Raw genomic sequence first — 21051 nt, 5'->3', positions numbered from 1 at the left:
TCAACTCTCTTTGACTTCATTTTAAGTAAATCCTTCCACCAGGCTGGCATGTGGCAGACTGGAGCTGCAGTGACGATGCTGGGCAGCTCACAGCTGTGCTGGGTGTGCTGTGTGGCATTTCTTCATTTTCCTCTTTCGCTTCTGTATCCACTGGCATCTAGCAGGGTGGGTGCCCAGAGTGAAGCTCAGGCGTATGATCTCCTGGGTGAGTGGCACTCCAAGCATCAGTACTCCTACTTGGAGCTGATCTGCAGACCACCAAGCACACAGTATGGGCTTTCTTCAAGGTTGACATCCTGGGGGTGAGGCAGGGATGAGAGTGGGGCTGGGAGAGTTGTGGGGGGAGAAAGCCAGGGTCAAATGTCAGCAAGGCCAACCTAGCCTCTAGGCTTTCTGGGAAGATAAGGCAAGGACTGCAAATGTGTGGGCAAAGCGTGCAGGATGGCCAGGATGACAGCTCCCCCTGCCCTTTTCCCAAGAGCAGACTTTGTGCTTCATGCCTTCCCAGAATCCTCCTGCCAGGCGAGCTGGACCCCAGGAAAAGGGCTGGGTTTGCTGCTCCTCGAGGTCGGAGGCAGAGAATCATCACTAGACAGAGGAAACAAGCCTGGGGAGGGAGAGGTAAAGGGTTCAAACGACAGAGTAAGACCATTTTTAGGTGAGGAAAGAGTCTTTGTTGTGTTCATTCATTCATACATTCATCTACTTGCATGCATTTATTAGTTGCCTATGAGGTGCGGAGCTCTGAGGCTGCCCAGATGCACAAAGCTTCTGGACTTGTGTGTCAGGTTGCTGCCCCTAGGGATAGCTCACCCACTGTGGTGAAACCAACATTTTTCTGTTCTCTGAGAAGCAAATTACAATTGTTCAGACAGAGGGGATAGGTATGAATTCCAGACTGCTGCCTGTGGAGGGGATGAGCTTACAGGGGTCAGAGGCCTGATCGGTGTGTCTCGTTTTCCTGTTAGTCCCCGACATTCCCCTGAGCCCTGATGGAGGACACACTTGCGTCTTTTGAAGCATGTCCCTTTTACTTGGGCAATCTGCCTTTTCGCTTCTGCGGTTCTTCACCACAGCACCGCTTCAGTCCACAGAGTGGGAGGGACTTGCAGGGTGATGCATTCTTTCTTTCTTCCATCCTTTCTCTTTTCTTTCCTTCTTCTAACATTTACTGAACATCTACCAAGATCCTGGCACTCTACTAGGTGCCTTCCTTAAAGCTGTTGAGAAATGGTGCTTTCTAAACAAGAAGCATTCTGTTGTCATTCTTGTCTCTCTGGCCACAGGGAGCTAGGCAGAGATGTTTTTTTCTCCCTCTCTCTTTTACTCTGTCTCAGCTTGTTTCTCTGAGGTCACAAAAGCTAGCCTTTGGCTCTCTCCTTGGGGACAGTCCATTATAGCCCTTCCATCCTTTCCCCACCTATGGGCCAGATGAGGCTGAGACACCATGAGTCCTGCCATCTGTGCCTGTGTCCATTCCATGAGCACTTTGGCCACTTTCGGGCCTCTGGGAACAAGTTCTTGAGAGCCAGGACATCTTCATAACCCACAGAGGAGACCAAAACCATTCCAGCCTTCTGGAGGCCAAAGGTTCCTTCCCATGTGGCTCCTGCCTCAATAACCTACCCCCATTTTTTTGGTGTTTTTTTCAGTTTGTTTCTGCCTCAAGCACATTTTCCCTGTAATTTTTGGAACCCAAATATAAGGGAAATCTCATTTGCTCTGTTCTGACTCATTTACAATTAAATACACTTGTTCCCATCTGTGTCTGTATACATCTGCATACATTTGCTATAGCATCGCCCTTAATTTTAGAAAATGATGCGGCTGGTGTTATTTTTACCCTGACTGCCAAATTGGCTCAGAAGACCAGTGGGTGTTCACTCACCCAGTGACAACCCCCACTCAGGACTGTCCCTGAGGAAGGAGGTGACATTTCTTCCATGATCAGGACATGCAGACCCCTGGCCATACTGGTCTTTGTGATTGCTTGTCTTAGGGTGTCCAGCTGCCAGGACTGGGCATGTTCCTGTTTCACAGAGATGGGCCTTAACTCCCTAGGCTACTTGCTGGTAGCTGCTTCACCAAGCATTAAATTTGGAGGTGGGAGTTGGGGGGGGGGGTGCGGTTTTGCTGACTCTCAAAGAAGGTAACAGTGAGGAAGCACTGCCAGGTCATCTCAGCCCATCCCCTTCCAGGCCGGGGAAGTGAGGAGCTATCTTTACTGTTCAGAGGGTTGTGGTAGTATGTGTGGGTGCCTGCCTCACCTACGTACCTAAAAATACCACACTGTGGTTGTCTACTGCTTATTTTTGAAAAAACCCAAGTTGCATCATAAAGATACTCACATTTAATGAGATGGTGGTAACTGTCAGCACACTTCGAGCCCTTTGGATATTATCTCATTGAATAATTTTATTTATACTCATATGCTAAAATAGAACTTGGCCAACAAGAATTACAGGATGCAGAAAATTTGATGTCGAGTGCTGCCAATCAAAAAAAAGTTAATATCAGAACAATATTTGAAATAATACTTTCTGCTGATCTACAACCTCTCTTGGAAATTCTGTGATGGGCGGTGCTGCTACTGGTGGTGACAAATAATTCAAATCTACTCAGGGAAAGGCTGGGCTTTTATATTTTTTCTATAGCGCTTCCAAGATCCTGGACTTCATAGTTCATGTTGAATCAACTGCCCCTCCAAGAAGCGGCTTGAGATGATGCCAGAATCATCCAGAGTGTCTTCTTGTTGCCTGAGGCCTCTTTAGGCTGAGAAACAACAATGCCATGGGCCCCAGTTACAACTAGGGTCCACTTTTTACTCGGCTTTGTCTTGGGCCTATGGATTCCACAGAGGTGGAGAAGTCATCATCCCTGCCCTCAGGGAGCTTAATTCTTGGCCAATATTTCTAACCTAAGGTTGGAGATCAGTTACCTTCTCTCCTCTGGTGCGTTCCTGAGTATCTGCTTTCTCTGTTGAGAGCCTCTGCCCAAGATTCCTTGACTGGTTAAGATCTTATTCCTTGCTTAGTCTGAGTGGCTGCTATGCACACGCTCATACATACAAAGTCATTAATCATTTTTGGCAGTTGTGGGCAGAGTCAGCTGCTCCTTAGGCAACCAAGCCTATTATATATGACCCACTTTGCCTAGGTTCTAGCCCTACAATGCCTCTTAAAATTTCCTCTTTTTTGCCTGGCTAACTCCTTGCCATTCCTCAGGTTTTGACTTAGACATTTTCTCTAAGAAACCAGTTTGGGCTGGGTGGCCCTGCTCTGAGTTCACACAGCAGTGTATGGTAATTGCCTGGAGATGTGTCTATGTTCTACTGACTGTATGCTTTCTGCAGGCAAGAGCTGTGTTGGTCTTGTACCCTGTGTGTCTAGAGCAGGGCCTGATACTTGGTAGGTATTCAATAAATATGTATTAAATGAATGGATGGATGAACGCATTCCTAAACTAAGTCAGTTTATAGACTCCAAGCTCCATAGAGTCAACTCCACCCAATTTATCCTATGGGAGAAACCAGTTTCCTTAAAAAGAAACTGATGGGGCCGGCCCATGGCCGAGTGGTTAAATTCGTACGCTCCACTTTGGGAGCCCAGGGTTTCGCCAGTTCAGATCCTGGGCACGGACATGGCACCGTTCATCAAGGCATGCTGAGGCGGCATCCCACATAGCACAACCAGAGGGATCTACAACTAAAAATACACAACTATGTACCGGGGGGCTTTGGGGAGAAAAAGAAAAAATAAAATCTTTAAAAAAAAAAAAAAGAAACTGATATTGCATATGTAGAGATAAATATCTAGAGAGATCTACCCCCAAATGAAACAGTACTGACAGTAATGGTTGAAAACAATCTGGGGTAGTAGAATAACCCCAGAATTTAATTTTCTTCATTTTACTTGTGTGTGTTTTCTAACTTTTCTACAATGAGATATATATAACAAAAAAAATTCAAAAAAGAGTATACCATGCAGAATTATGCTTTATAACTGTCCTAAATTCTTTTTACACATTTGCTTTAAATGCTTCTTCCCCTTCCCAAGAAATAATAATGATAATGTTTATTAAGAGGCTGTTGTGTTAGTATGGTCCTCTGAGACATAGACACTAAAATGAAATTAGGCATGCAAAAGATTAATGGGGGAGCATCTGTGAAGAACAAAGGGAGAGGGAGCTGGGGAGGATGGTGAGAGTCTTCTAACTATGATGCAGGTTCCGACAATCTGAAAAAGAAGATGGGCAATAAGGGAGGATTGGGTAGGAAAGCTTCAAACCAAAGTGTAGTTCTGAAAAAGACTTAGCCAGGCTGATTGAAAGTCTCTGAGCAAAGGTTGCCCATCAGATGAATGGATAAACAAAATGTGGTATACATGTACCATGGAATATTATTCAGCCTTAAAAGGATGGGAATTCTGACACATGCTACAACATGGGTAAACCTTGAAGGCATTATGCTAAGCAAAATAAGCCACTCACAAAAGGAAAAACATTGTATGATTCCACTTATATGAGGTACCTAGAATAGTCAAAATCATAGACAAAAGTAGAATGGTGGGGGCCAGCTCCGGTGGCCTAGTGATTAAGTTCAGTGTACTCTGCTTTGTGGCCTGGGTTTGGTTCCTGGGTGCAGACCTATGCCACTTGTCTGTGGCCATGCTGTGGCAGTAGCCCACATACAAAAAAAAAAAACAGAGGAAGAATGGCAACACATGTTAGCTCAGGATGAATCTTCCTTAGCAAAAAAAAAAAAAAAAAAGAAAGAAAGAAAAAGAAAAGTAGAATGGTGGTTGCTAGCACTGGGGGAGAGGGGGAAATGGGGACTTAATGTTTAACAGGCATGGAATTTCAGTTTGGGAAGATAAAAAAGTTCTGAAGATGAATGGTGGTGATGATGGCACAACACTGTGAATGTATGTAATGCCACTAAACTATATACTTAAAAATAGTTAAAATGGCAAATTTTATGTTATGCATATTTTACCACACACACAAAAACATTGCCCATCAGAAGAGTCCCATGTTGGGCAGGAATGGCCCCACTCTGGTACCCCTACTGTGCTCAGTCATAGGCTGAGAGCAGCCCAGAGGAAGCATGGCCTTGGTGTGGATTCTGTGATGGATCTCAAGGTCAGTCAACTCTGCTCGCTACAACAGTTCTCTCAAAGGGAAATCTGAGCAGCACATCTCCACGGCCGCCATAGCTGTGTAATGCCTCTGGACTCAGACTGCCTTGGTTCAACACCCAGCTTTGGCACTTTCTGGTTTGTGATTATGGACAAATTATTCAACTTCTCTGTGGATGCCTTTGTTTCTTTATCTATAAAACAGGTGATGTTAGAATTACCTTATAGGGTGTTACACAAATGAACTAATCTATGTAAAGTGCTTAGAACATCACCTGTCATAAAGTATGCTGTTTGTAAGAATTTGCTAGTATCATCATGAGATATTTACTGTGATACAGGCTCTGTGATAATGAGCCTATTTTATTACTTCAAAAGAGCCTTCAGGGGCCGGCCTGATGGCACAGCAGTTAAGTTCGCACGTTCTGTTTTCTCGGTGGCCCGGGGTTCACCGGTTCGGATCCTGGGTGTGGACGTAGCACCACTTGGCACGCCATGCTGTGGTAGGTGTCCCACATATAAAGTAGAGGAAGATGGGCGTGGATGTTAGCTCAGGGCCAGTCTTCCTCAGCAAAAAGAGGAGGATTAGCAGTAGTTAGCTCAGGGCTAATCTTCCTCAAAAAAAAAGAGCCTTCAAACAACCTAAGAGTCAGGTAACAATCTCCATTTAGAGATGAGGAAACTGAGGCTTGGTGAAGCCACATAGTCAATTAGAAGTGGAGCCCTGAGTTCACAGGTGGCCCAACTCGAGAGTCCAGATCAACTGCTAGGCAATGCTGCATCCTGATCAGCCCTTTGCCTGTGGCGATGGCTCTGGCTCTACTCTAAGATAAGGGTTCCCTCCTGGTCCTTGTCTTCAAGGATAGCATCTTCATCATCATTGTTATCAAAACTGCCATCATCTTCAGCATCATTATCATCAGTATCATCCAAAAGGATTTTATTAAAAGCATCCAATTACCCATTCTGCTGTTCTGTATTTTAGACAACAGTAATTACACAGACTTCTAGGAGCTTAGCAACCAAAACTTGGATGAACATGCTAAGGGCTCCCAAATAGCAGAATAAAGGCACAGCTAAAGAGCAACTCACTCCCAGTGGTGTCTCCTTAGGCAGGCTGCTGGACCTATCTGAGCTTCATTGATTGGATGAAATCTACTTTCCTTCCACCCATGCCCTTGTGAGATAAAGTTTGAGGACTGGGAAGCACAGTGCAAACTTTAGCTGGTACTTCTCCCAGGTCTCTTTGGTTGATCCTGCCAGAGTTGATAGTGAGAACGCTCCTGGTACTCTTCACCCATGAATTGACTGCTCTCGCCCACTAGGGAGTACACGGATGGTAAGAAGTAAGGTCTTTTTGGCCACACTCACTCTCTTTTGCTCTTAGTTATCAGAATTTAATATGGTGTTATTTTCCTGGTTTGGCCCATAGGAAGGGGGGCTGTCTCTCTGCTGTAGGTCTAGATTTATGACCACTGCCATGAAAATGATCATGGTTTTCTAATCCATGTTTCTCTGAACCATATTTTTCTATCTAGGCAATCAACAAATATTAGTGAAGCACCTACTGTGTGCTGGATACTGTGTTGTGTGCTAGGGATAAGGAGGTGAATGGCTGCCTTCCTTTAGGAGCTTGCAGATGTTGGCAGGTAGGGTAGATGACAGGTCAATGTGTCATTGCAATACAGTGAGATTAGCCTTGAGAAAGGTGAATGGAGGAATGGAGTGGAATGAGATTGGAAAAATAGACCAGGACCATTCATTCATTCAGCACCTACTGTGTGCCAGACATTGTGCTGGGTACTGAGGATAAAACAATAAATAAGACAGACTTTGAAGCCGTCAGCCACATCCTAGAGGGAGAAGACCAACAATAAGCAAGTAGACAAACAAATAATTTTGGGTGGTGACATGTGCTATGAAGAAACTACAATGAGGTAGTGGGATAGAGAGTGAGTATCCAGCTACCCTAGAGAGGGTGGTCAGGGAGGCCAAAGTGAGGAGGTGACATTTGAGTTGAGACCTGAATTATAAGAAGGCATCGCCACAGGGAGATATGGAGAAGAGACCTCTAGGCAGGGGGACAGCTGTTATAAAGGAGCAGATGCCAAAGGGCCCTGTAGGTTAGGCTAAATTGTTTAGACTTTATCCCGTAATAATGGGAAGTCACTTGAGGTAGGGAGGACCTGCCTAGATCACATTTTGGAAGTCTCATCCTGGTCTCCTGGGCCACAGACTCAATGGAGACACGGGATACCTTCTCCCAACCTCCTAAACCTACAGACCCATTGGAGGGCAGGGCAGTCAGAAGACAGTACCCACCAGGCAAAAAGAGCTTTGGTCCAGAGAGCCAGATGTTTGGCTGAAAGTTCAAGGTGAGAGCAAAATGCTGAGGGCAAATGATAGTAGTCATGGGGTCACAGCCTCACTTAAGCAAATTAATGAAAGGAATAAGCCGCTGAGATTTAAGGGGGCCTTGCTCTGTGTACCACATTATGGCCCATGAAGCAGAGGAAACTGGGTTCCTTGGTATGTTCAATCTTGGGGGCACTCATGGGTTGTTGCTCAGCACAACTGGCAGAGTCTTCCGAATTCATGATTCCTCCAGTCCTGGGCTGGGCTGTGGACAGTGGGGAAAGGAGGTTTTAGGATGGCCAATGTCATTTGCTAAACTGGCCCTTGCTCAACCAAGAAAATCCCGAGAGATTTCACTGAAGGCCTAATGCCCACTTTCCATAGGATCTACTTTGCTAGATAAAGTGTGGCATGTTGTGGGGACTCAGCCCAGTCTCCTCTCTGTGTTTAGAAAAGTTTCTAATACTTCATCTAGCCTGACCACTCTTCTGCTTAAAATCCTTTAGCAGTTCCCTGCTGCCCTCGGAATGAAGTTCACAAGGGTTTATTAGCATGGCACGATTCTACTCCTGCTCACTTCTTCATTCTCTTTGACCTTGCTCTTCCTTTCTATTCTATAGCCCAGCCATGATGAGCACCTTGCTTTTTCCCAGATTCCACTATGTTTTGCGACCTCCATGCCTTTGCACAGGCTGTTCCCTTGCTCTGGAAGCCTTCCCTTCCCCTCCAAATCCCCTTCACCTGGCTAATTTGTACTCATCTTTCAGGACTCGGCTTAGATGTCAGAAAGTCTTTCCTGACCTACAGAGCTGGGGCTGAAGCTCAGTGGTCCCACAGCACCCTTCCCCTCCTTTTTTTTTGCCAGCTTTGGAAAAAAAATTGACAACCTTCCTCTCCTTTTTTACCTACTTAACTATTTACCTGAAACTCATCTTTCAGGCCTCCTGAGTCCTTCCAGACTATACCAGGCTCCCCTCTTATACATTCTCACATTTTTTTTCTTTCATGGCTCATATCACAATAGGTAATGACAGGTCTGTGAGAATGTTTAATTAAGGTCTGTCTCCTCCAGTAATCTGTAAACATCATGGGGGTATGTGCCTTGTCTGTTTAGTTCACCACTGTATCCCAAGAGCTTGGCACATAAATATTTACTAAATGAATGACTGACTGACTGAATGAATGAATGAATTCCTCTGGGTTCCCTTGACACATGGAGATTACTCCCAGCCCAGCACTTAGCTCGTTATAGCATAAGAGCCTCTATACTTCTCTGACTCTCCAGCTGTCTAGTAAGCTCCTTGAGGGGAGGAATGATGTTTTGCCCACCATGATTTCCCAGTGCTTGACACACTGCCTGGCAATTAGGCTCTCAAAAGATATTTCTGAATAGATGAATAAATGAATGAATGATGATAGGCATTCATTCATGTTCCCTTACACTTCATTCTTAATACAGCAGTCAAAACGACCTTTTGAAAATACAAATCAGATCATGTTCACTCCACTTGTTAATCCCCCATGGGCTTCCCATTGCTCTTAAAGGACAAGTCAAACTCCTTACCATCCTCAAAAAAATAAAAAAAATAAATAAAAATAAATAAAATAAATCTACAAGGTCTTAAATGATTTGGCCCCTGCCTAGTCTCTTACCTCATCTAGTACTACTCTTTTCCTCATTTACTACCCTGCAGCACACTGGCCTTTCTTCTGTTCCTTGAATATGCCAGGCTTATTCCTACCCTAGGGCTTTTACATTTGCTATTTACTCCTCTGGGACATTCCACTCTATCACGGGGGGCTCGTTCTGGTCATTCAAGTCTCAGCTCAAACATCACCTTTTTGGAGAGTCCCTTCCTGACCCCTCTATCTAGATGAGCACACCTCCTCCCCATCACTCTTAACACTTACCCCGATCTGAAATCATACTGTTCATTTAATTATTAACTACTTACTGTCTTTCTCCCTCTCTAGAATGTAAATTTCATGAGGGCTGCCCACTACTGTTTCTCCAGGGTCTAGTACAATGCATGTCACATAGCAGGCGCTCCAAAATATTTGTTGATTGAGCAAACGAATGGAAGAATGAATGAATATGATAATAGCCTTCTGTAATGGAGGGGCAGGTCCTACCAGACTCATAGGCAGACAGAAAAGTGATCTGTTGTGATTAAAGAAAGAAAGAAGCTGGACTGGTAAGAACTGATGGAGGGAGCCAGGATGGAATGTAGGTTTGCCAGACTCCACTGTGAGCTCATGGAATCCAGGAATCCCAGGACCTACTCAGCCATCCTGACTCCAGTCAACCCAGAATGAAATTCACTCTGGGTAAACCAAAAACAAAGGCTGTCCCAGCTTCCACTTTAAGTTCTCTTGTATGCAGAAAACCTATATGAGGACCTACGCGGGCAATGTAAAGATTCCTGGCAGATCTATCTCTCTGCTCTGTTCCAAGATTTTCTTTTTCTCAAAGTTTGTTGGAATTTAGAAAAAATTGTTGTTAGGCAACAGAAGCAATGAATGGAGCCAAATGACTCATTTGCCAATACACCTGAGATCTAAAATATATTAATTTAATTTATATTACAATGCAACAATTCTTATTTTGATAGCACTTTTCATACTCCTATAAAAATCTAAAAATGCCAGACAAAAAAAGAATTTTTAGAATGGTGACTACAAAGAACCAGGTTTCCATAATGAAGCCCACTGATACTTTAAACAGAAGGATAAAGCACAACCCCCTCCCTTTTCCCCCTCCCTTTTCCCCCTCCCCTTTTTAAGACTGCTTTTTAGTTATAATTTTGCTTGGTTGTCACAGTTTTTAACTTTTCTCCTTTCAGCTTCTTTTTCTCCATGGTTATCAACAAAAATATGAGCATGAAAGGGGCGAGAAGTGTTTGTTTTTGAGTACACATCTTTGATCATATCAGAGAGGAAAGAATCATGAACACGCATTGCTGACTAATTTTAAGAACTAAATCTTGATTTCAGTTTCTGCAGGGAAGATGAATAACACGAATAAAAAGAACCTTACACGTGTTTCATAAGTGTCAAGGGGCTAAGTTTGGTTCTTTTATTTAAAACTTAACTCACTGGTTAAGGCCAACAGCATCCTCTATTAGAAGAGGCTTGGAAAGGATACAGGTAAGCTCCTGTCCTGAGCGTCCCTCAAACCCACACCCAGCCCCACTTGTCAAACTGCTTCAAGCTGTGCAAGAAGACAAAACATAGCATAACCACCAGGCATTTAAGTTACCTCTGGCAATGGTATAGTCTTGACATGGAGCCTATTTTGAATGGGGCTTTTCAGCAAAGAGTTTTTAAAAGCCATTAACATTTCAGAAGCTAAATGGGGGTTGTAAAAGTTGGCTTCTGGATTCTGGCAGATCTGGGTCCCAGCACTGCCACACACTCCCAATGTGACCCAACCCTCTGTTGTCTCATTTATAGACTGAGGAGTGCAACAGTAACTACCTTAGGATCATTGAGAGGCTTGGATGACATGTGACGCTTTTAGTACAGAGCTTGGCATATACCAAAGACTTAGTAAATATGAGATTATTATTTTTAATCGTTGAGTGTTAAAATAATTATTGTTGTATGAACAAATGAATTAATGAATGAGTTTTAAGTATATTTGACTTGACTCTGTTTTCTGCCCAGGCTTAGACTAGTTATTAGTGATTCTCAACTCTGGCTGCACTTTAGAATCACCAGGAGATTTAAAAAACACTTAGTTTCTACCTAAGAACAGGTAAATCCAAACCTCTGGGGGTGGTGCCTGGCTATCATATGTTTAAAAAGCTCTCCAGATGATTCTAACGTGCAGCTAGAGTTGAGAATGACTGAGCTACACAGAAATGAAGAAAATACCGTGAAGTTAGCTGAGCTAATGGACAAAACTGCCAGGCTGGGCAGGGCTTTACTGCTTTTCCCCTACTCATCTGAAAAGGAAATGAATCGCAACTAGGGCCCCAGGCATCCAAACACTTGACCCTGAGGTGGTCCCACACTTTGGTTTTACCTTTAGTTTTTACTGACTCTTGTCCAAATCTATGCTCTTTGTTGGCTTTCTCCAGGCTAAGCCAAGAGTCTCTTGGATCGCTTCTATGGAACTTCATGGGGGAGGAATGCTCATCATTTCATGGCCACAACAAGAGGTAAAGATTTTCCAACCTTTTATTCCAAAGCTGCCAGGTCTTCACCATTCTTGGATCTTCACTCGTTTTGGTTCTGCCTTCCTTATGGGCTGCAGAGTGCCTCAAACAAGATAACATTCAGGAAAGTAGTTTGTAAATTGTAAAGCTATTTACCAGCACGATGTAGATAAATAATAATGAAGCCCTCATCGGGGCCAGCCCCATGGCCGAGTAGTTAAGTTCACGTGCTCCACTTCAGGGCCCAGGGTTTCGCTGGTTCGGATCCTGGGCGCAGACATGGCATCACTCATCAAGCCATGCTGAGGTGGCATCCCACATGCCACAACTAGAAGGACTCACAACTAAAAATATATTTATTTTTACAATATATGTACTAGGTATAGGGGGTGCTTTGGGGAGAAAAAGGAAAAACAAAATCTTAAATAATAATAATGAAGCCCTCATAATGTAGAGAATCTTAAAAATGATTCCTTTTTTTTTTTGAGGAAGATTAGCTCTGAGCTAACTACTGCCAATCCTCTTCTTTTTGCTGAGGAAGACTGGCCCTGAGCTAACATCCATGCCCATCTTCCTCTACTTTATACGTGGGACACCTTCCACAGCATGCCTTTTGCCAAGCGGTGCCATGTCCGCACCTGGGATTCAAACCTGTGAACCCCGGGCTGCCGAGGAGTGGAACGGGGGATCTTACTCACTGTGCCACTGGACCAGCCCCTCAAAAATGATTCCTGATAGTTCATCTTTATGGACATTTTGACATTATTTTGTGTTACTTTTAGAATATTCCATACATTCTTGCTGATTGACTTTCTTTTTTTTGTGAGGAAGATTGGCCCTGAGCTAACATCTGTTGCCAATCTTCCTCTTTTTTTCTCCCCAAAGCCCCAGTACATAGTTGTATATCTTAGCTGTAAGTCCTTCTAGTTCTTCTATGTGGAACGCTGCCACAGCATGGCTTGATGAGTGTTGTGTAGGTCTGTGCCCAGGATCTGAACAAGTGAACCCTGGACCACTGAAGTGGAGTGTGTGAACTTAACTACTATGCCACCAGGCCAACCTCAGCTGATTGACTTTTTTTTTTTTAAAGATTGGCACCTGGGCTAACAACTGTTGCCAATCTCTCTTTTTTTTTTTCTGCTTTATCTCCCCAAACCACCCCTGTACATAGTTGTATTTCTTAGTTGCAGGTCCTTCTAGTTGTGGGATGTGGGACGCCACCTCAACGTGGCCTGACGAGCGGTGCCATGTCTGCGCTCAAGGATCCGAACCCTGGGCCACCACAGTGGAGTGTGCGAACTTAACCACTCGGCCACGGAGCCGGCCCCCTGATTGACTTTTTAAATTATTTTTTCCTTAACATTCTTGGTGCAGCCTTAACCCTTGTGATTATGTGCACTATGTTCAGGAACCTAAAGTAAGTTGAAATCTGAAGTTTCAACCCAAATTTCATCAATTGACATTAGTGACCAACTCCTTGGCTTCAATGACACTTGATTTTCCTTCTATATCTATGGCAGGTCATTCTTTCTGCAAATATTTTTTAAAGTCCATTTTATGTTCTAGGCACTATGCTAAATTATAGGAACAGATAAGTGAAAAAGTCAGACAAGCTCCCTGTCCTCATGGAGCTTACAGTCTCACGGAGGAGATAGAAAATAAACCAGCAGACAAACAAGACAAGTTTAGAGAGGGATGAGTGCTATAAAGAATAGAAATGTATCGGGGGCCTGCCCAGTGGCGCAATGTTCTGCTTCTTGGTGGCTCGGGGTTCGCCGGTTCAGATCCCGGGTGTGGATATGGCACCGCTTGGCAAGCCATGCTGTGGTAGGCATCCCACATATAAAGTAGAGGAAGATGGGCACGGATGTTAGCTCAGGGCCAGTCTTCCTCAGCAAAAAGAGGAGGATTGGGAGCAGATGGTAGCTCAGGGCTGATCTTCCTCAAAAACCAACAAACAAAGGAATAGAAATACAGTAATGTGGTAGAAAGTGACTGAGGTATGGGGGGTGTAGTCAGGGAAGGCCTCTCTGACCAGGTGATGTCAACATTGGCCTTCAAGAATGAGAAGGGGGTGAGGAGTGAATAGGCAGAGCACAGAAGATTTTCAGGACAAATACAAAGTAAAAATACTTTGCATGATACTATAATGATGGATACATGTTAATATACATTTGTCCAAATCCATAGAATGTACAACACCAAGAGTAAACTGTATTGTAAACTACAGACTTTGGGTGATTATGATGTATCAATGTGGCTTCATCAATTTAACAAACATACCACTCTCGTGGGGAATATTGATAATGGGAGAGCCTGTGCAGGTGTGGGAAGAAGGGGTATATGAGAAATCTCTGTCTCTCTCTTTCTCAGTTTCTATTTATTTTTATTGAGGTTATACTAGTTTACAACATTTTGAAATTTCAGTTGTACATTATTACTTGTCTGTCACCATATAAGTGTGTCCCTTCATCTTTTGTCCCCACCCCCCAACCCCCTTCCCTTGGTAACCACTGAACTGTTCTCTTTGTCCATGTGTTTATCTTCCACATATGAGTGAAATCATCTGGTGTTTATCTTTCTCTGCTTGGCTTATTTCACTTAACAGAATACCCTCAAGGTCCTTCCATGTTGTTGCAAATGGGATGATTTTGTCTCTTTTTATGGCTGAGTAGTATTCCATTATATATATATGTATGTATACCACATCTTCTTTATCCAATCATCAGTCAATGGGCACTTGGGTTGCTTCCACCTCTTGGCTATGTTGAATAGTGCTGCAGTGAACAGAGAGGTTCATAAGTCTCTTTGAATTGTTGATTTCATGTTCTTTGGATAGATACCCAGTAGTGGTATAGCATCTTTCTCTCAATTTTGCTGTGAACATAAAACTGCTCTAAAAAAGTAAAGTCTTAGGGAAAAAACTCACTGAAAAGATTGAAAAAAAAAACCCAGTATAAGTGATCTCAAAAATCCAATATATACGTAGCCACTAAATAAATATTTAACTAAAAAAAAAAAAAGACTGAGGCCAGCCCTGGTGGCCTAGTGGTTAAGTTCGGCACCTTCTGCTTAGGCTGCCTGGCTTCGGTTCCTGGGCACAGAGCTACGCCACTTGTCTGTTAGTGACCATGCTGTGGTGGTGTTTTGTATGTGGCTCACGTACAAAACGAGGAAGATTGGCAGTGCATGTTAGCTCAGGGTGAATCTTCCTCAGCAGAAAACAAACAAACAAAACAGAACAAAAAAAGACTGAGAAGGAGACAGGCTGAAATAGAGGGTGCAGCAAATGCTAAGACTCTGATGTGGGAAAGGAATTGGTGCATTTTAGGAAAGGAAAGGAGGGCTCTGGGGCTGCAGAGGGCAACTCAATCTTCTGTTCTGGCTCCTCTTCCTCGTAAATGTTGGTCCTGGGCCTCCACCTCTTCTTGCCGCACATTCTCCAGGTGCAGATGACCCACATCTCTAGCTCCACTTGGGCCTTTCCTGAGTTTAGATTTGGATATGTCCCTGTCTACAGGATATCTCCTCTGAGACGTTTGGTAGGCACAAAAACATGACCAAAGCATGACCAAAGATAGCTCTTTGTCTGCATTACTTTCCACCCCCATCCCCATCTACTTTACCTCCAAGGCTCTCCATCTGCGTAAATGGCACCACTATTTCCTCAGCTGCTCAAAGCAGAAACCTCCACATCCAACCCACTGGCAAGACCTAGGATCCTCTGTCCTTTTGTATAGCTCCCAAATCTACCTACTTCTTTCCATCCCATTATACTTATATGTTATATATTATCCTATTCACAGTAAACTTAGAAGTGCTCCTATTCCTCTCCTTGCAGGTGACCACTGTAACACCTTACTGTGTGTTCTTACAGACTCCTAACTATTCATTCAGTTGAGTGCCTGTTACCCGCCAGTTCTAGGTGCTGGAGTCAAAACAGTGAACAGTAGAGAAAAATACCTGCTTTAATGAAGCTTACATTCTAATGGGGAAGACAGACTATAAGTAAATAAATAACCATATAACGTGTTAGGTGTTGACAAGTGCTATGAAATACGGCAGGGTAAAGAAATAAAATGGAGAGGGGAGGGAAGGCAACTGGGTACTGGTGTTATTTTACCAAGGGTGGTTAGGGACAGCCTCTTGGACAAGGTGACATTTGAGCAGAGATCTGAAAGAAGTGATAGAGTGAGCCAAGGGGCTGTCTAGAGGAAGATCATTCCAAGGAGAGGGAACTAGAAATGCAAATGTCCTGAGACAGGAAAGTGGTTGATGTGTTACAGGAATGTCTAGGACCCCAGCATGGGCTGGAGTGGAAAGATGGAGAGGAAAAAGTTGAAGATGGGTCTAAAGTTGCTAGGCAAGATCATGTAGATTTTATTCAGAGTGAGATGGGAAGAACTGGAGGATTTTGAACAGATGATACGTTTTAAATGGCTCAGCTGTTATGAGAAAAGAGCATTAAAACAAATATGTATACATTGTTCAAACATAAATGAGGTATTATGTGTATTGCTTTACAATCTGCTTTTTTCCAAAGTGAATGTTTTAAAAACAAAATATGATCACGTTCTCTCTTTGTTTAAAATCCTTTATGGCGCCCCATTCCCCTCACAATAAAGTCTAAGGCCTTACAAAGCCCTCTCCAGTCTGGCCCCTGCCTACCTCACCAGCTCCCAAAATCACAGAACTTCTTTTCCTGGAATGGGACGCAGGGCCTTCAAACTTGCTCGTCTGTTGGTCTAGAATCAAACTTTTTCCTTCCCTCCCAATTCACCTTGTCAGTGTATTTTCTAGATCCCATTTATTCATGCTTTCATTCATTTAACACATATTTACTGAGGGACCTGCTATGTGCCAGGCGTGATAGGGACATAGCACTGAACAAAACAGACAAAAATTGAAGGCTTAAATTCTAGTAAGAGGAAGACAGGAGAAAACAATAAGTTAAAAAAATATATAAATATAAATATACAACTTTATATGTCAGATGGTGATACACCCTAAGGAGAAAAATAAAGCAAGGAAGGAGGGATGGGATATTGAGGGAAGGGGCTGCAATTTTAGATAAGGTGGCCAAGAGGAAGTCTCACTAAGAAAGTGACCCCTGAGCGCAAAGACCTGGGGGAGGTGAGGGAGTGAGTCAGGCAGCTTTTGGAGGAGAGCATTAGAGACAGAAAGCAAAGGCCCTGAGGCGAGAGCCTGCCTGCTGAGTTCCAGGAATAGTAAGGAGGCCAGTGTGTCCGAGTGTGTGGGGGCAGATGAGCTCTGGAGGCCCTTATAAGGACCTTGCCTTTTACTAGGAGTGAGATAGGAGCCATCGGAGCTTTTGGGCAGGAGAGGAGAGACATATTTGGACTTATATTTTCACAGCACTCCAGCTGCTGAATTGGGACTAAACTGAGGGAGACGAGGGCAGAAGCAGGGAGACCAGTTATGAGGCTCCTGTGAAATTCAAGCTAAGTGAGGATGATGGCTTGACTCAAGATGGCAACAGTGGAGATGGTAAAAAGTTGGTGGACTCTGAATCTATTTTGAAGGTAGAAGCACAGGATTTGCTGAAATATCAGATATGAAACATGCGAGAAAAAGAATATAGTCAAGGATGACTCCAAAGGTTTGGGCCTAAACAACTCAGAAGAATGGAGTTGTCACTTAATGAAATGAAGAAAAGTGTAGGATCAGCAGGTTTGGACAGAGGTTTCAGGAAATCAGTTTGGATGTATAGACATATAAAGTGTGAGATGCCTAGATACCTACTGGATATCCAAACGGTGGTATCAAGCAGGGAGCTGGCGATGGGAGTTTAGAATTCAGGGGAAAGGTTCAGGTTGAGATATAAACTGGAGTTGTCAGCATATGGAAACTAAAAGACTGGATGAGATCACCAGTGGGTTGATGGCAGATGGAAAAGGAGGTCCAAGGATGGAGCCCTGGGACACTCGAACAGCAGTTCTTTTTTTTTTAAGATTTTATTTTTCCTTTTTCTCCCAAAGCCCCCCAGGTACATAGTTGTATATTTTTAGTTGTGGGTCCTTCTAGTTGTGGCATGTGGGATGCTGCCTCAGCCTGGCTTGATGAGCAGTGCCATGTCTGCGCCCAGGATTCCAACCGGTGAAAGCCTGTACCGCCGAAGCGGAGCGTGAACTTAACCACTTGGCCATGGGGCCAGCCCCTCTAACAGCAGTTCTTAAACTTTTTGATCTTAAGATCCTTCTTCATTCTTAAAAAATTTTTGAGGATCACAAAGAACTTTTGTTTACGTGTTTCATCTACCAATGTTTACTGTACTATTACATGTTATCATAAATAACATTTTTTAAAGAAAAGTAATGTTTTCTAAAACAAAATTCAGGGAGAAGTGTCATTGTTTCCCATTTCTGCAAATCTCTTTAATATCTGGCTTAATAAAAGGTAGCTGGATTCTAAGATCTGCTTCTGCATTCCATGTGATGCCATATCATACATCATGCAGTCTGTGGAACACTACTGTACACGATGATAGAATTTTGAGTCAAAAAGGCAAATGATATTTTAGTAATATTCTGAAAATAGTTTTAACCTTATTACTCCCTGAAAAAGTCTCCAGAGTCCTCAGATTGCCCTTTGAGAACTGTTGTTCTAACATTTAGAAACTGGGATGATTTAGAAGGAATCATCAAAGGAGACTAAGAAGTTGCAGCCACGTTGACTGGAGGAAAATCAGAAGAGCCTGGTGCCTTGGAGGCCCAATGAAGACAATGTTTCAAGGAGGAGAGTAATCTGCTGCTGATGGTACAACTCAACTGTGGACGGAGACTGACGACTGGATTTGGCATCATGGAGGTCATCAGGGACCCTGATAGAGGCAGTTTTGGTGGGGAGCGAGCACTAAAGTCTGACTGGAGTGGTCACAGCATAAAGGCCACTTCCTCCGGTCACTGAACCCCAGACTAGGTTAATTTCCCCCGAAATCTACTTGTATCTCTCCCCTATCTTCACACTTGACCTTCTTTTTAATAGTTTACCTGTGGTTTTTTTTTTTTTTGAGGAAGATTAGCCCTGAGCTAACTACTGCCAGTCCTCCTCTTTTTGCTGAGGAAGCCTGGCCCTGAGCTAACAGCTGTGCCCATCTTCCTCTACTTTCTATGTGGGACGCTTACCACAGTATGGCGTGCCAAGCGGTGCCATGTCTGCACCCGGGATCTGAACTGGTGAACCTCAGGCCACCGAGAAGCAGAACATGAGAACTTAACCGCTGTGCCACCGGGCTGGCCCCAAGTTTACCTATCTTAATACCTCTCTTCCATTACATTTTAAGTTGTATGAGAACAAGAGATCAAGTCAGTTTTGTTCACTGCTGCTCCCCCGACACATAGCATGTGCCTGGGACATAGTGAATGCTCATCTTCCCTAGTAAGCTTTTCAAGGTTTCTCAGAGATAGGGAACTGACTCCCCTTAGCTTACAGGGCACACTGCAAATCTCTCATCATATTCTTTCGGTCATCTGACCTTTCTTTTCCCAAAACAAGCCTTGCACTTTTATTGTTAATCTTAGTCCATTCGGGCTGCTAAAACACACTATCACAGGCTGGTTAGTTTACAAACAACAGAAATTTATTTCTCACAGTTCTGGAGGCTGGAAAGTCCAAGATCAAGGCGCCAGCATGGTCATGTTCTGGTGAGAGCTCTCTTCCTGGTTCATAGTCAGAACCTTCTTGCTGTGTCCTCACATGGCAGAAGGGGCAAAGGATCTCTCTGCAGCCTCTTTTTTAAGGGCACTAATCTCATTCATGAGGGCTCTGACCTCAGGACCTAATCACCTCCCCACAGCTCCCCCATCTCCTAATACCATTACCTTGGCCATTAGGTTTTCAACATCTGAATTTTGGGGGATACAAACAGTCAATCGATAGCAGGGCCCCGCCCCATGCTTAGAAAGGCCTAATGCTTGGTTTAATGCTCCACTGATGCTGTCTTGAAATTATTAATAATTTTTGAACATGGGGCCTTGCAAATTAAGTAGCTGGTCCTGAATGAAATGATGTACATACAAAGTTGTGGAGCATAATTCTTTAATTTTGTCCCCTGTAAGTTCAAACAAATATTTATTGATTGATTACTAAGTTCTGACGTAGCCAAATGTAATGAGAGGAAGCCATGGCCACTCCTAGCAGGGGAGAACATAAGAGCAAAGACTCTGAAGCTAGTAACAGAATTGGGGTGTAGTTGGACAAGAATGGCCTTTTTTTTTTTAAAGACTGGCACCTGAGCTAACATCTATTGCAAATCTTTTTTTTTCTTCTTCTTCTCCCCAAAGCCCCCCAGTACGTAGTTGTATATTCTAGTTGCAGGTCCTCCTGACTCTGCTATGTGGGCACCTCAGTATGGCCCGATGAGCCCTGCCATGTCCATGCCCAGGATCCAAACCGGTGAAACCCGGGGCCGCTGAAGGAGAGCGTGGGAACTTAACCACTTGGCCACTGGGCCGCCCGAGAATGGCCTTTTCAAGGTTTGTCTTTCTGTTGAAGGTTGTTCTCTCCCTTCATGGTCCTATTGCCCTTTGTCAGCATCTCTTCACTAGCACAAATTTTATTTTTCCTTTTTTTCCCCAAAGCACCCTGGTACACAGCTGTATATTTTTAGTTGTGGGTCCTAGTTGTGGCATGTGGGATGCCACCTCAAGCATGGCCTGATGAGTGGTGCCATGTCTGCACCCAGGATCCGAACCGGGGAAACCGTGGGCTGACGAACCAGAGCACAGGAACTTAACCACTCTGCCAAGGGGCCGGCGTGTTGCCACCCGCCACCCTCCCCCCCCCCATAGTGCTTTGAATTATTTGAATTACAGCGGGCACCTTCACCCACAGATGTTAACTAGGGGATGAGCATTGTGCTGAGTGCTGTAGGGGATCCAACTCCTGTCATCCAGGAGTTTGCAGTTCCTGGGGAATGGGGAGATGTCAGTAGTAAATAGAAACATGTTGAGGGCAGGTCTCCCTAGCACCCTGCTTAGTGCTCAGCACCAAGCCAGCAGGATATTGTTGTCTTACATTATTTTGGATTTATAGGCCAATACTGAAATCAACCTTGTTCATCATCCCATAATGAAGGAGGAAAGACACCATTAGGGTTTTCTATACCAGGCTGATAGTGAATATGTAGTACGTTTCGTTCGTTTGTTGTTTTGTTTTGTTTTGTTTTGTTGTGGAGCACTCACCAGGAAGATAAGGAAGAGTGCAAATAAAATTCCCTAAATGGCCAGAGGGATAGGGATAGAGCCAGGTCCTCCAAATGTGTGTTTGAGTAGGAGGGGCAATCTCAGGAGGGGACACTGCTGTGGCATGCCCCTTGTCCTCCACCACGAGGGCTCTGGGTTTCCTCATCTGTCAAGTAAGGGGACAGCTTAGGTGATTTC

General features: G+C 44.0%; 2 protein-coding genes across 8 annotated transcripts in view; one reads left to right on the top strand and one right to left on the bottom strand.

Moving 5' to 3' along the window:
* Positions 1 to 21051, top strand: part of CTNNA1 (catenin alpha 1) — a 313987-nt gene that overhangs the window by 108949 nt on the left and 183987 nt on the right. For 4 of the 7 annotated variants that reach the window (XM_070570709.1, XM_008520797.2, XM_070570706.1 and 1 more), the window contains one exon: positions 11573 to 11653. The exons of 1 other annotated variant lie outside the window; for it this stretch is intronic. In XM_070570709.1, the coding sequence (XP_070426810.1) occupies positions 11638 to 11653 (16 nt within the window). In that variant the 5' untranslated portion in view covers positions 11573 to 11637. Of the gene's footprint in view, positions 1 to 9764; positions 9904 to 10333; positions 10638 to 11572; positions 11654 to 21051 lie in introns of those variants that run through there. 2 more of the 7 variants (XM_070570711.1, XM_070570708.1) reach the window with 2 other exon arrangements.
* Positions 1 to 21051, bottom strand: part of LOC103551343 (proline-rich protein HaeIII subfamily 1-like) — a 53934-nt gene that overhangs the window by 26405 nt on the left and 6478 nt on the right. Inside the window, exon 3 of the mRNA XM_070571731.1 lies at positions 11670 to 11742. The gene's annotated coding sequence lies outside the window, so the exon portion shown is untranslated. The remainder of the gene's footprint in view (positions 1 to 11669; positions 11743 to 21051) is intronic.

The sequence above is a fragment of the Equus przewalskii genome, chromosome 13 (assembly GCF_037783145.1).
Source record: "Equus przewalskii isolate Varuska chromosome 13, EquPr2, whole genome shotgun sequence".
In the NCBI taxonomy this organism is placed as follows: domain Eukaryota; kingdom Metazoa; phylum Chordata; class Mammalia; order Perissodactyla; family Equidae; genus Equus; species Equus przewalskii.
The sequence above is the reverse complement of the archived record's forward strand: the minus strand, read 5'-3'. Positions and strand labels throughout refer to the sequence as shown.